Raw genomic sequence first — 15,153 nt, 5'->3', positions numbered from 1 at the left:
CGGTAGAGATACTCTGAATGATTGTCTATGAAAAGCCAACTGACATTTACTCCTGAGGTGTTGACCTGTTGCACCATCGACAACCATTGTGATTATTATTATTTGACCCTGCTGGTCATTTAAGAACATTTGAACATCTTGGCCATGTTCTGTTATAAATTCCACCCGGCACAGCCAGAAGAGGACTGGCCACCCCTCATAGCTTGGTTCCTCTCTAGGTTTCTTCCTAGGTTTTGGCCTTTCTAGGGAGTTTTTCCTAGCCACCGTGCTTCAACACCGGCATTGCTTGCTGTTTGGGGTTTTAGGCTGGGTTTCTGTACAGCACTTTGAGATATCAGCTGATGTACGAGGGGCTTGATGAATACATTTGATTTTGACCGAGTCACTGAAGAAGACCTGTGACTTTTAACAGTCATCATCTAGTCTGGTCAAAGGTCAACTATAGAGGGGAGAAAAACAACAGCTGATAGGTGACTGGAGAAACAGACACACACACTATACACACACACTACACACACACTATACATTCGCACACTATACACACACACAGACACACAAACTATACAGGGGGGGCTCCCGAGTGGCGCAGCGGTCTAAGGCACAGCATCTCAGTGCTTGAGGCGTCCCTAAAGACCCTGGTGTGATTCCAGGCTGTATCACAACCGGCCGTGATTGGGAGTCCCATAGGGTACAATTGGCCCAGCGCTGTCCGGGTTTGGCCATTATTGTAAATAAGAATTTGTTCTTAACTGACTTGCCTAGTTAAATAACGAATTTAAAAAATATACGCACACTATACAAACTACACACACACACATACAAATTATACACACACACACATACAAATTATACACACACACACATACAAATTATACACACACACACATACAAATTATACACACACACACACATACAAATTATACACACACACACATACAAATTATACACACACACACATACAAATTATACACACACACACATACAAATTATACACACACACACATACACACGTTTTGAGATCCATGCCTCCGTTGTCTGTAACGAGTCAGCTGTGATGACTAGTGAGGAACTGTCCCTCCCTAACTTCAGGCTATGCTCACAACCAGACATCCCAACCAGAGTACTTTGTTCTGGCAGCTCTGGTGTCTTGGCCCTCCCACCCCTACGGGAGGGGAGCTCCTGCTCAGCCCAGTCCAAGCTCTTCTCTGTCCTGGCATCCCAATGGTGGAACCAGCTTCCCCCTGAAGCTAGGACAGCAGAGTCCCTGTCCATCGTCCGAAAACATCAAACCCAATCTCTTCAAACAGTATCTTAAATAATCCTCTTCACCCCCCTGAAAAAATGTATTAATACAAATACACCTGAACCAGCAATTGCCCCCCCCCCCCCTGCTAAATGACTCACTACTGTACGTCTCTCTGGATAAGAGAGTCTGCTAAAGGACTCACTACTGTACGTCTCTCTGGATAAGAGAGTCTGCTAAATGACTCACTACTGTAAGTCTCTCTGGATAAGAGAGTCTTCTAAATGACTCACTACTATAAGTCTCTCTGGATAAGAGAGTCTGTTAAATGACTCCCTACTGTTAGTCTCTCTGGATAAGAGAGTCTGCTAAATGACTCACTACTGTAAGTCTGTCTGGATAAGAGAGTCTACTAAATGACTCACTACTGTAAGTCTCTCTGGATAAGAGAGTCTGCTAAATGACTCACTACTGTAAGTCTGTCTGGATAAGAGTGTCTACTAAATGACTCACTACTGTAAGTCTGTCTGGATAAGAGTGTCTACTAAATGACTCACTACTGTAAGTCTCTCTGGATAGGAGTGTCTGCTAAATGACTCCAATGTAAATGGTTCACTTCAGTAGAACCTGCCTGTCACACAAAGAGCTGGGTCAGAATGCTCTACCTCAAGCTGAGTGTACACTACACCATTTGGCCCCAATTAAGCTACCGCAAACAAGTTTTTGAGATAGCAGACAAAATCCCGATGTCATTGCCTACTCGAGGGTGTGCGGCCGATCCGGTCTTTGGGCGTTTGATTTTATCGGCACAAAATGTGCAATGCTCTTGTCGTGTGAACGTACAACGACAAGTTTTGAGTACGGTGATCAGTGACAGCCAATTGGAGCTCGCCAGAGAAGAGGACAGTGAAATGAAGACGTTGTTTCACATCACCCAGAATATAGACTAGAGGACTAATGACTACTACTAGTATGAATATATAGACTACAACAGACTAATGACTACTACTAGTATGAATATATAGACTAGAACAACAGGACTAATGACTACTACTAGTATGAATATATAAACTAGAACAGGACTAATGACTACTACTAGTATGAATATATAGACTAGAGCAGGACTAATGACTACTACTAGTATGAATATATAGACTAGAACAGGACTAATGACTACTACTAGTATGAATATATAGACTAATGACTACTACTAGTATGAATATATAGACTAAAACAGACTAATGACTACTACTAGTATGAATATATAGACTAGAACAGGACTAATGACTACTACTAGTATGAATATATAGACTAATGACTACTACTAGTATGAATATATAGACTAATGACTACTACTAGTATGAATATATAGACTACAACAGGACTAATGACTACTACTAGTATGAATATATAGACTAATGACTACTACTAGTATGAATATATAGACTAGAACAGGACTAATGACTACTACTAGTATGAATATATAGACTAGAACAGGACTAATGACTACTACTAGTATGAATATATAGACTAGAATAGACTAATGACTACTACTAGTATGAATATATAGACTAGAGCAGGACTAATGACTACTACTAGTATGAATATATAGACTAGAACAGGACTAATGACTACTACTAGTATGAATATATAGACTAGAGAGGACTAATGACTACTACTAGTATGAATATATAGACTAATGACTACTACTAGTATGAATATATAGACTAGAATAGGACTAATGACTACTACTAGTATGAATATATAGACTAGAACAGGACTAATGACTACTACTAGTATGAATATATAGACTAGAGCAGGACTAATGACTACTACTAGTATGAATATATAGACTAGAACAGGACTAATGACTACTACTAGTATGAATATATAGACTAGAATAGGACTAATGACTACTACTAGTATGAATATATAGACTAGAACAGACTAATGACTACTACTAGTATGAATATATAGACTAGAACAGACTAATGACTACTACTAGTATGAATATATAGACTAGAACAGACTAATGACTACTACTAGTATGAATATATAGACTAGAACAGGACTAATGACTACTATTAGTATGAATATATAGACTAATGACTACTATTAGTATGAATATATAGACTAATGACTACTACTAGTATGAATATATAGACTAATGACTACTACTAGTATGAATGTATAGACTAATGACTACTATTAGTATGAATATATAGACTAATGACTACTATTAGTATGAATATATAGACTAATGACTACTACTAGTATGAATGTATAGACTAATGACTACTACTAGTATGAATATATAGACTAATGAATGCTACTAGTATGAATATATAGACTACAACATGACTAATGACTACTACTAGTATGAATATATAGACTAGAACAGGACTAATGACTACTACTAGTATGAATATATAGACTAATGACTACTACTAGTACTAGAACAACAGGACTAATGACTACTACTAGTATGAATATATAGACTAGAACAGGACTAATGACGACTACTAGTATGAATATATAGACTAATGACTACTACTAGTACTAGAACAACAGGACTAATGACTACTACTAGTATGAATATATAGACTAGAACAGGACTAATGACTACTACTAGTATGAAAATATAGACTAGAACCACAGGACTAATGACTACTACTAGTATGAATATATAGACTACAACAGGACTAATGACTACTACTAGTATGAATATATAGACTAGAACAGGACTAATGACTACTACTAGTATGAATATATAGACTAGAGAGGACTAATGACTACTACTAGTATGAATATATAGACTAGAACAGGACTAATGAATACTACTAGTATGAATATATAGACTAGAACAACAGGACTAATGACTACTACTAGTATGAATATATAGACTAGAACAGACTAATGACTACTACTAGTATGAATATATAGACTAGAACAGACTAATGACTACTACTACTATGAATATATAGACTAGAACAGACAAATGACTACTACTAGTATGAATATATAGACTAGAGAGGACTAATGACTACTACTAGTATGAATATATAGACTAGAATAGGACTAATGACTACTACTAGTATGAATATATAGACTAGAACAGGACTAATGACTACTATTAGTATGAATATATAGACTAGAACAGGACTAATGACTACTACTAGTATGAATATATAGACTAATGACTACTACTAGTATGAATATATAGACTAGAACAGACTAATGACTACTACTACTATGAATATATAGACTAGAACAGACAAATGACTACTACTAGTATGAATATATAGACTAGAGAGGACTAATGACTACTACTAGTATGAATATATAGACTAGAATAGGACTAATGACTACTACTAGTATGAATATATAGACTAGAACAGGACTAGCACCAGCATCAGAGAATCAGCAATCGAGCAACTCTTTCTCAAGAAAACCTCCTGAGAAAACTGATATTGGACGAGCAGGAGGGACAGGATGTGCGCGCACACACACACACACACACACACACACAAACTCACAAAGTGAAAAACAAACTCAGACACAAACACACACACACACAGAGACACAAACAGAGACACACAAACACACACACACACAGAGACACAAACAGAGACACACACACACACACACAGAGACACAAACAGAGACACACACACACACACAGAGACACAAACAGAGACACACACACACACACAGAGACACAAACACACACAGAGACACACACACACACACACACAGAGACACACACACACACACACACACACAGAGACACAAACACACAGAGACACAAACACACAGAGACACAAACACACACTCACAGAGACACACAGTAGCTAAAGACAAGTCTGTGCATCACACTCACCTACAAGTGGCATATAGACAGTGGACACACACACTCATATAGACAGTAGACATACACACTCACCTCCAGGAACTTGAGGAATGCCGGCTTGGCCTCCTTTGCGATCCTCACTGCGTCTTTGGCGTTCAGAAAGTTATCGATGTATGCTGAATAAATATTAGCAAGAATCTCTTTGGAGAACTGTGTAGAAGAGAGAAAGACCGAGAGGGGAGAGGAGAGAATATTAACAGGCAAAATATACTGTAAAGAACTAGGTTGGGTTTGCTCCTAGCAGAACTCGGCTAGGTGAAGTGAACATCTGTGCCTCGCATATTTTAGCTTGAAAAAAAAAAAAAAAAAAAAAAAAAGTGGCAATATTACTCTTTCTCCCTTTAGAGACACCGTAGCAACAACATAGACAAAATAGTCTGAATGTATGTAAGATAAAATCATGAAATCCGTCATTTTAAATCTAATTAAGATGATTGGTGCAGTATTTCTCAAGTGAAAAATGTGCAAGAAAACTAGTTGACTCTTGTTGAAAGACAACAAACATTTCCTTGAAGAATCCTGTCCATAGTTCCTACTCCTACTAGCAGTAGTACTGTTGACCAATCACCAACGAAGGGGCGTAGAAAACCCCGTCCAAACCCTAAATCGAACAAAAGGTTATAATATATACACAAACTGCTGACTGGGAAAAATGTGACAGGCTTTAAGCTGACTCTAAAGGAGGGTGAATCCTGCCCGGCAACAAGTGTTTGGTGAGCCTGGCTCTGGCTGGGATTGGTCAATATGATGATACATAGCAAGCCTCCCTTCAGGCTTAAAAACAGGGGATCCTTAGTGGGGAAAGATGATGGAGAGCACAAACACACAGGAAGTGAGCACAACACGCATGCTCCACACACACTGTGACTCCCTCTGACCGGCCTTTTCTCTACACAATAGAGATGAGTGAGGAGGAGAGAAAGAAATTAGAGGGGAGAGGAAATGGAAATAGAGAGAGAGAGAGAGAGAGAGAGAGAGAGAGAGACAGATAAGGGGCATGGTTTAACAGTAACACAGAAATAGGCATTTCAACCCCTCATGAAAAGAGCTGCCCTCTCTCCTCCATCTGTAAGGAGTGATATAAGGATGGATAAATCAGGTGCCTTACACCACAGCCAGTGGCACCTTATTATTTGAGGAGGAAGGGCTCATAATAATGTCTGGAACGGAATAAATGGAATGGTATTGAACACATCAATCATATGGTTTCCATGTGTTTGATATCAATCCATTCCAGACATTATTATGAGATGTCCTCCCCTCAGCAGCCTCCTGTGGTCTACACCTAAGCTGTCACCTGTAATACCTCTCCTCATCCCTCCACCCTCCAGTTACACAAGCAGCCACTCTCCCCATCCCTCCACCCTCAAGTTACACAAGCAGCCACTCTCCCCATCCCTCCACCCTCCAGTTACACAAGCAGCCACTCTCCCCATCCCTCCACCCTCCAGTTACACAAGCAGCCACTCTCCCCGACCCTCCACCCTCCAGCTACACAAGCAGCCACTCTCCCCATCCCTCCACCCTCCAGCTACACAAGCAGCCACTCTCCCCATCCCTCCACCCTCCAGCTACACAAGCAGCCACTCTCCCCATCCCTCCACCCTCCAGCTACACAAGCAGCCACTCTCCCCATCCCTCAACCTCCAGCTACACAAGCAGCCACTCTCCCCATCCCTCCACCCTCCAGCTACACAAGCAGCCACTCTCCCCATCCCTCCACCCTCCAGTTACACAAGCAGCCACTCTCCAGTTACACAAGCAGCCACTCTCCCCATCCCTCCACCCTGCAGTTACACAAGCAGCCACTCTCCCCATCCCTCCACCCTCCAGCTACACAAGCAGCCACTCTCCCCATCCCTCCACCCTCCAGTTACACAAGCAGCCACTCTCCAGTTACACAAGCAGCCACTCTCCCCATCCCTCCACCCTGCAGTTACACAAGCAGCCACTCTCCCCATCCCTCCACCCTCCAGTTACACAAGCAGCCACTCTCCCCATCCCTCCACCCTCCAGTTACACAAGCAGCCACTCTCCCCATCCCTCCACCCTCCAGTTACACAAGCAGCCACTCTCCCCATCCCTCAACCTCCAGCTACACAAGCAGCCACTCTCCCCATCCCTCCACCCTCCAGCTACACAAGCAGCCACTCTCCCCATCCCTCCACCCTCCAGTTACACAAGCAGCCACTCTCCCCATCCCTCCACCCTCCAGTTACACAAGCAGCCACTCTCCCCATCCCTCCACCCTGCAGTTACACAAGCAGCCACTCTCCCCATCCCTCCACCCTCCAGTTACACAAGCAGCCACTCTCCCCATCCCTCCACCCTCCAGTTACACAAGCAGCCACTCTCCCCATCCCTCCACCCTCCAGTTACACAAGCAGCCACTCTCCCCATCCCTCCACCCTCCAGTTACACAAGCAGCCACTCTCCCCATCCCTCCACCCTCCAGTTACACAAGCAGCCACTCTCCCCATCCTCTTGTCACTCTTTCCCTTCTAATGTGGAAGTCATTCTTTTTCATCCTTTTAAAGGCGCAGTGCAGTCAAAAATGTGGTTTTGCTGTGTTTTATATACATTTCCACACTATGAGGTTGGAATAATACTGTGAAATTGTGAACATTATGACAATGAATTTTTAGTGTAAGAGCTGTTGTAAAAGGCTGTCTGAAATGTCAGCCTGTTTTGGAGGGATGGAGTTTTGGTCTGCCTGGTGACATCCCCAGGTGGTAAATTAGTTAATAGACCAATAAGAAAGAGAGCTAGTTTTCCCCTCCAACTCACATCACCAATTATTGGTAAGAAGCATTTATTTTCTTATTTTTGCCATTCTAATCTAAAACAATCACAGTAAGGTACTTAATTGTTACCCAGCAATGATTTGATATTGAGATAAAAACAGCTGCATTGGACCTTTAAGTGGGGGAGTCTCAACGAGCATGAGTCTCTCTCCCCTTCATCAATCTGGAATGAACTAATCAGACATTCAAACATTACATCCACAGCTCCCAATACACCCACTATATTCATAACTCAAATAAACAAACTCTGGAGTCTGGACAGGAAGTAAATAAACACACTCTGGACAGGAAGTAAATAAACACACTCTGGACTCTGGACAGGAAGTAAATAAACACACTCTGGACAGGAAGTAAATAAACACACTCTGGACAGGAAGTAAATAAACACACGCTGGAGTCTGGACAGGAAGTAAATAAACACACTCTGGAGTCTGGACATGAAGTAAATAAACACACTCTGGACAGGAAGTAAATAAACACACTCTGGACAGGAAGTAAATAAACACACTCTGGACAGGAAGTAAATAAACACACTCTGGAGTCTGGACAGGAAGTAAATAAACACACTCTGGAGTCTGGACAGGAAGTAAATAACCACATTCTGGAGTCTGGACAGGAAGTAAACAAACACACTCTGGAGTCTGGACAGGAAGTAAATAAACACACTCTGGAGTCTGGACAGGAAGTAAATAAACACACTCTGGAGTCTGGACAGGAAGTAAATAACCACATTCTGGAGTCTGGACAGGAAGTAAACAAACACACTCTGGAGTCTGGACAGGAAGTAAATAACCACACTCTGGAGTCTGGACAGGAAGTAAACAAGCACACTCTGGAGTCTGGACTGGAACTAAACAAACACACTCTGGAGTCTGGACTGGAAGTAAATAAACACACTCTGGACAGGAAGTAAATAAACACACTCTGGACAGGAAGTAAATAAACACACTCTGGAGTCTGGACAGGAAGTAAATAAACACATTCTGGAGTCTGGACAGGAAGTAAATAACCACATTCTGGAGTCTGGACAGGAAGTAAATAACCACACTCTGGAGTCTGGACTGGAAGTAAACAAACACACTCTGGAGTCTGGACTGGAAGTAAACAAACACACTCTGGAGTCTGGACTGGAAGTAAACAAACACACTCTGGAGTCTGGACTGGAAGTAAACAAACACACTCTGGAGTCTGGACTGGAAGTAAACAAACACACTCTGGAGTCTGGACTGGAAGTAAATAAACACTCTGGAGTCTGGACAGGGAGTAAATAAACACACGCTGGAGTCTGGACAGGGAGTAAATAAACACACGCTGGAGTCTGGACAGGAAGTAAATAAACACACTCTGGACAGGAAGTAAATAAACACACTCTGGACAGGAAGTAAATAAACACACTCTGGACAGGAAGTAAATAAACACACTCTGGACAGGAAGTAAATAAACACACTCTGGACAGGAAGTAAATAAACACACTCTGGACAGGAAGTAAATAAACACACTCTGGAGTCTGGACAGGAAGTAAATAACCACATTCTGGAGTCTGGACAGGAAGTAAATAACCACATTCTGGAGTCTGGACAGGAAGTAAACAAACACACTCTGGAGTCTGGACAGGAAGTAAATAAACACACTCTGGAGTCTGGACAGGAAGTAAATAAACACACTCTGGAGTCTGGACAGGAAGTAAATAACCACACTCTGGAGTCTGGACAGGAAGTAAACAAACACACTCTGGACAGGAAGTAAATAAACACACTCTGGACAGGAAGTAAATAAACACACTCTGGACAGGAAGTAAATAAACACACTCTGGACAGGAAGTAAATAAACACACTCTGGACAGGAAGTAAATAAACACACTCTGGAGTCTGGACGGGAAGTAAATAAACACACCCTGGACAGGAAGTAAATAAACACACTGGACAGGAAGTAAATAAACACACTCTGGAGTCTGGACAGGAAGTAAATAAACACACGCTGGAGTCTGGACAGGAAGTAAATAAACACACTCTGGACAGGAAGTAAATAAACACACTCTGGACAGGAAGTAAATAAACACACTCTGGACAGGAAGTAAATAAACACACACTGGAGTCTGGACAGGAAGTAAATAAACACATTCTGGAGTCTGGACAGGAAGTAAACAAACACACTCTGGAGTCTGGACAGGAAGTAAACAAACACACTCTGGAGTCTGGACAGGAAGTAAACAAACACACTCTGGAGTCTGGACTGGAAGTAAACAAACACACTCTGGAGTCTGGACTGGAAGTAAACAAACACACTCTGGAGTCTGGACTGGAAGTAAATAAACACACTCTGGAGTCTGGACAGGAAGTAAACAAACACACTCTGGACAGGAAGTAAATAAACACACTCTGGACAGGAAGTAAATAAACACACTCTGGTGTCTGGACAGGAAGTAAATAACCACATTCTGGAGTCTGGACAGGAAGTAAACAAACACACTCTGGAGTCTGGACAAGAAGAAAACAAACACACTCTGGAGTCTGGACAGGAAGTAAATAACCACACTCTGGAGTCTGGACAGGAAGTAAACAAACACACTCTGGAGTCTGGACTGGAAGTAAACAAACACACTCTGGAGTCTGGACTGGAAGTAAACAAACACACTCTGGAGTCTGGACTGGAAGTAAATAAACACTCTGGAGTCTGGACAGGGAGTAAATAAACACACGCTGGAGTCTGGACAGGGAGTAAATAAACACACGCTGGAGTCTGGACAGGAAGTAAATAAACACACTCTGGACAGGAAGTAAATAAACACACTCTGGACAGGAAGTAAATAAACACACTCTGGACAGGAAGTAAATAAACACACTCTGGACAGGAAGTAAATAAACACACTCTGGACAGGAAGTAAATAAACACACTCTGGACAGGAAGTAAATAAACACACTCTGGACAGGAAGTAAATAAACACACTCTGGAGTCTGGACAGGAAGTAAATAACCACATTCTGGAGTCTGGACAGGAAGTAAATAACCACATTCTGGAATCTGGACAGGAAGTAAACAAACACACTCTGGAGTCTGGGGCCTGTTGCACAAAAGTAGAATTAAGACATCCGGGATAAATGACTCAGCTGAGCTCAATGAAGCCAAAACATGTGCGTCCAGGCTTAATTGGTTGCACAAAGACCAAGCCAGGATGAGCAGACACGGATTCATTAAGCCAGGTGAAACCAATCCTGGATAGGTGCGCGCTCACGGCTCACTCAAATAGACCCCGCCACAGATCACAGATTAACTGATTTACCATGGCAACTAGAGCCGCGTACTTTTCCCCGTCGGAAGCACAAATCCTCATGGAGGCATACGAGGAGGTAAAAGATATAATTAAGAAGAAAGGCAACACCGCCACAGTGATAAAGCAAAGAGAAAAAGCGTGGCAAAGTATTGCAGACCGCCTGAATGCGTAAGTAGTGCACAATTACACACTCACCGCTCCGCTGAAACATCACAATTACAATTCAAATATTTAATTCACATCTCCAAAAATGCAGTTGTACTGTAATTATGAAACGGTTAAATTTTTAATTGAAATGCACTGCAGATATGAGTGAAATTGTGTAAAGTAACTCCATCACACTGTTTAAAGCTATGATACATTCTTTGATATTTTTACTGAAAACAAGACAAAAATACCAAGTAATTTTTTGCAGTGTGACTCCATTAAATGTGTGTGTGTGTGTGTGTGTGTGTGTGTGTGTGTGTAGATTAAACATGAACGGGCCAAAACGGACATGGCAGCAGGTCAAAATCAAATACAAGAACATTCTGCAGAATGGTATGGTCCCTGACTAATATTTAACAAAGCACAAGCATATATTGTACCCAGAAGGTGCCTGCTCACACATTGTCTGTACTGTTTTAGCAGTGAAAAAGAATACCCACAGACAAGGCACGGGTGGTGGGTCACCAAAGGCTGACCTTACCCCAGCAGAGGACATGGCCTTGGAGCTAAATAAAGGCAGGCCCGTCTTAGAGGGGATCCCTGGGGGGAAAGAGACGAGCATAGGTTCCTCCCAAGATGCCACCCGCTTCATTCAAGGTATGTCCTTCCATCTCTACATGGGATACAACCACATTCATATTGAATCAATTTGGACTGTCTGACTTTGGTTTACCTATTGCCTTGCAGTGCCTGGCAGCACTGTGTTCCTGTTAGAGCCACCAGCACAAGCACCAGACGATGCTGATCCAGTGAGTACTCCATCAAAGGCATACTGTAGGCCTGGCATGTCTTGTCTACTAGCTTCAATATGAATCCGATTAAATGTGATAGGGTGAAGGCCCCAGTGCAGCAGCAACAGCACATGATGGAGACGATGATGAGGAGGAGACCATCTCTCTGGATTCCAGAAGGCATGAGGTATCATGTTAAGACTGTGAAAGTACTATTTACTCTACAATGGTGAGGAGTCCTCATCAAAATCAAAAAATCTAATTTCTTTTACAGGACCCAGATGCTATACAGTGGGAAAACCAGCCTGGCAACATAGTGCGTATTAATAAAAGGACACCACATCCTGCCAAATTCCAGCTGCGCTAATTGTATTGTGTTCACAGAGCTCACAAGCTATCAGAAAGTTGTATGGCAACCACCTCCGGCGCCAAATAGAACTGGCAGACATAGACATTCAGTACAAGAAGAAAAAGATAGAAAATCTTGCACTGGAGTCCGAAATAAAAAAAGAGGACAATTAGGAAACTGGACCTTGAAATAAAAAAACTTGCGAGGGAGGTGAGATATGCCTTCAATGTACACTGTATGCTAACTGTAACACAAATGTATTAATCATTATTTTTATTTCCTCCCCCAGCTCCAAGAAGATGACACAGCTCAAAATAAAAATTAGGTATATTCTCGTAAAGTCAAGTGAGCCATGACATATGAGCTCTTATTGTGAGCACACAGGACGGTGGCATCTTTCTAAGGTTTTTTTAATTTTCCCAGCAATCAGTACAACCAAGTCATCGTTATAAGGCATCGCCCTCTTTTGCCCACCCCCCCAGCACCAGGTGTGGCCACTAGCCTATATGAAGGCCCAAAATTGTGTGTTCCTTTCTGCTCTGACAATGGCATGCCCATTCGTGCGAGATGTGGTGGATGAAGAAGCACTTGTGCTGAGGAGAGCCTTCAGGCGAGAAAGGGTCTTCAGGGACCGGTTGGACCCACTGGCCTTCCCTGATGACCATCTATATGAAAGATACAGGTTTTCTGCAGATGGCATCAGGTATCTATGCAGACTACTGGGTCCCAGGATTAAGCACCGCACTGCACGGAGCCATGCACTGAGTGTGGAGCAAATGGTTTGTGTGGCCTTGCGCTTTTTGCTAGTGGAGCCTTCCTGTACTCAGTGGGGGATGCAGAACAGCTGAACAAGGCCACAATTTGCCGCACAATAAGGAGTGTGTGTCTGGCTATCAAAGCATTAGCAGATGTCTTCATCTCCTTCCCTGGCCACAGAAGACTCTGTGACATCAAAGAGGAGTTCTATAGGATTGCAGGTAAGAGGATCTACAAATTACAGGACAACTGTTAACACATAGTAGGATACTCATTACTTTGTGTGACAGGTTTCCCCAATGTCATTGGTGCAGTGGACTGCACACACATAAGGATAAAAGCCCCTCAGGTGCCCATGAGGCCGATTTTGTGAATAGGAAATCCTTTCACAGCATTAATGTTCAGGTGAACATAACTTTTTGATATTGTCCATTGACGAACACTCTGCATTGCCAGTGATGTGCATTGATTGGTGTAATATTCCTCATCTTATGATTTCAGATGGTCTGCAATGCTGACTGTGTGATCAGCAATGTTGTGGCAAAATGGCCTGGCTCAGTCCATGACTCCAGAATCTTTCGGGCCTCTGAAATCTATCAGTGCCTATCACAAGGTAAGCCACACAACCCCTATTTATAACCATCATGGCTGTGTCAAGAATATCACTGTGTTTATGAGGTAGTAATGATGAGATTTTGTGTTGACAGGTGAATTCTCTGGTGTGTTGCTGGGAGACAGGGGGTATGGCTGCCAGCCTTTTCTCCTGACACCTTTCACAGACCCCCAGGAAGCACAGCAGGCCTACAACCATGCCCATGCCAGGACCAGGGCCAGAGTTGAAATGACCTTTGGCCTCCTGAAGGCACGCTTTCACTGCCTTCACAAATTAAGGGTCAGCCCTGTTAGGGCATGTGATATTACTGTGGCTTGTGCTGTCCTCCACAATGTGGCCTGCCTGAGGAAGGAGAGGGCCCCCAGAGTGCCACCAGCCATGGACTGGGACAATCCGGCAATCTTCCCTGATGACGACAGTGGTCGGCTGCTGAGGGACCAATATGTGTTGAATTATTTTAGTTAGTATGTGTGCTTTCAATTTTGGTTAAATATGTCCTGCGGTGGCAGAGGAATTTGGGTTTTTTGGGTTCGTTTTTGTGAATTTGGCCTCTTATGATGTTTGTGCGGTATACTGTGTGTAATACAAGGCTGCAGGGAGGCTACTGCATCCATTAATTTGTCTGTTCAGTTGATGTGTATGGATTTGTCCTGCATTTATTTTAGTGTGCAGACATGCAGGGTGTGTTATATACAGACCTTTGAATGTGTATGTATCATTTTGTATAATATGCTTGGATTCTGTGCTTTCCATCTTGTAGAGTCACTGTGACTTCAGTTTCGAAAGGAGCTGATGGTTTACCTGCTTTGTTTTGTCCTTATTCAATAAAGGAACATAATGTTACACATTGTGTTTTTATATTCATATGGAATGTGTATTTGTTTATATGACAGAGTACTAGGGCCACACTGAAGAAAAAGGATAAAGTCATAAATTTATGAGGCTGGTTCTTTCTGCAGAAAAGCTACATATTGTTTTTACAGTTTTGATACTTATGACAATGTGATACTTAATATTCTGGCACATCAGCATGTCTTTGTTTATGAAACCATACTGAAGTACAATTTCACGAAATGCCCCACATCTGTCATTTTAACAACTGTCCTCCTTTAAAACAACTGGTTACAATATTATGACTTGTTTTTTTCCCCTCTGTGGCCCTAATATTCTATCATTTTATATATAGCCTTATAGTCTATGGGAAACTGTAAATTATCTAATGATAGCAACATCATCTAAAAATAATTTTTTATCCAAAATCATTGAAATT

At 42.1% G+C, this 15,153-nt stretch overlaps 2 protein-coding genes and 1 long non-coding RNA gene across 4 annotated transcripts in view; 2 read left to right on the top strand and 1 right to left on the bottom strand.

The window, feature by feature from the left end:
- LOC115125920 (rho guanine nucleotide exchange factor 17-like) overlaps positions 1-15,153 on the bottom strand; it is a 130,980-nt gene that overhangs the window by 17,436 nt on the left and 98,391 nt on the right. The window contains 1 exon segment of the mRNA XM_065024241.1: positions 5,187-5,303. Within this exon segment, the coding sequence (XP_064880313.1) occupies positions 5,187-5,303 (117 nt within the window).
- On the top strand, positions 11,016-13,149 carry LOC135573947 (uncharacterized). Of its 2 annotated transcripts, XR_010465022.1 has the most exons (7): positions 11,016-11,767; positions 11,855-12,031; positions 12,122-12,183; positions 12,266-12,352; positions 12,440-12,724; positions 12,804-12,839; positions 12,938-13,149. It is a non-coding gene; the product is annotated as an uncharacterized LOC135573947 (long non-coding RNA). The 2 variants fall into 2 exon arrangements; XR_010465023.1 differs by having other exon boundaries at positions 12,440-12,481; positions 12,550-13,149.
- LOC135573946 (putative nuclease HARBI1) lies at positions 13,402-14,406 on the top strand. Its single transcript, XM_065024240.1, has 3 exons — positions 13,402-13,491; positions 13,772-13,883; positions 13,978-14,406. The coding sequence occupies exons 1-3, from the start codon at positions 13,423-13,425 to the stop codon at positions 14,346-14,348; spliced, it is 552 nt and encodes a 183-aa protein (XP_064880312.1). The 5' UTR covers positions 13,402-13,422; the 3' UTR covers positions 14,349-14,406.

Source organism: Oncorhynchus nerka, linkage group LG11 (assembly GCF_034236695.1).
Source record: "Oncorhynchus nerka isolate Pitt River linkage group LG11, Oner_Uvic_2.0, whole genome shotgun sequence".
In the NCBI taxonomy this organism is placed as follows: Eukaryota; Metazoa; Chordata; class Actinopteri; order Salmoniformes; family Salmonidae; genus Oncorhynchus; species Oncorhynchus nerka.
This window is presented reverse-complemented; position numbering and strand designations above follow the sequence as displayed.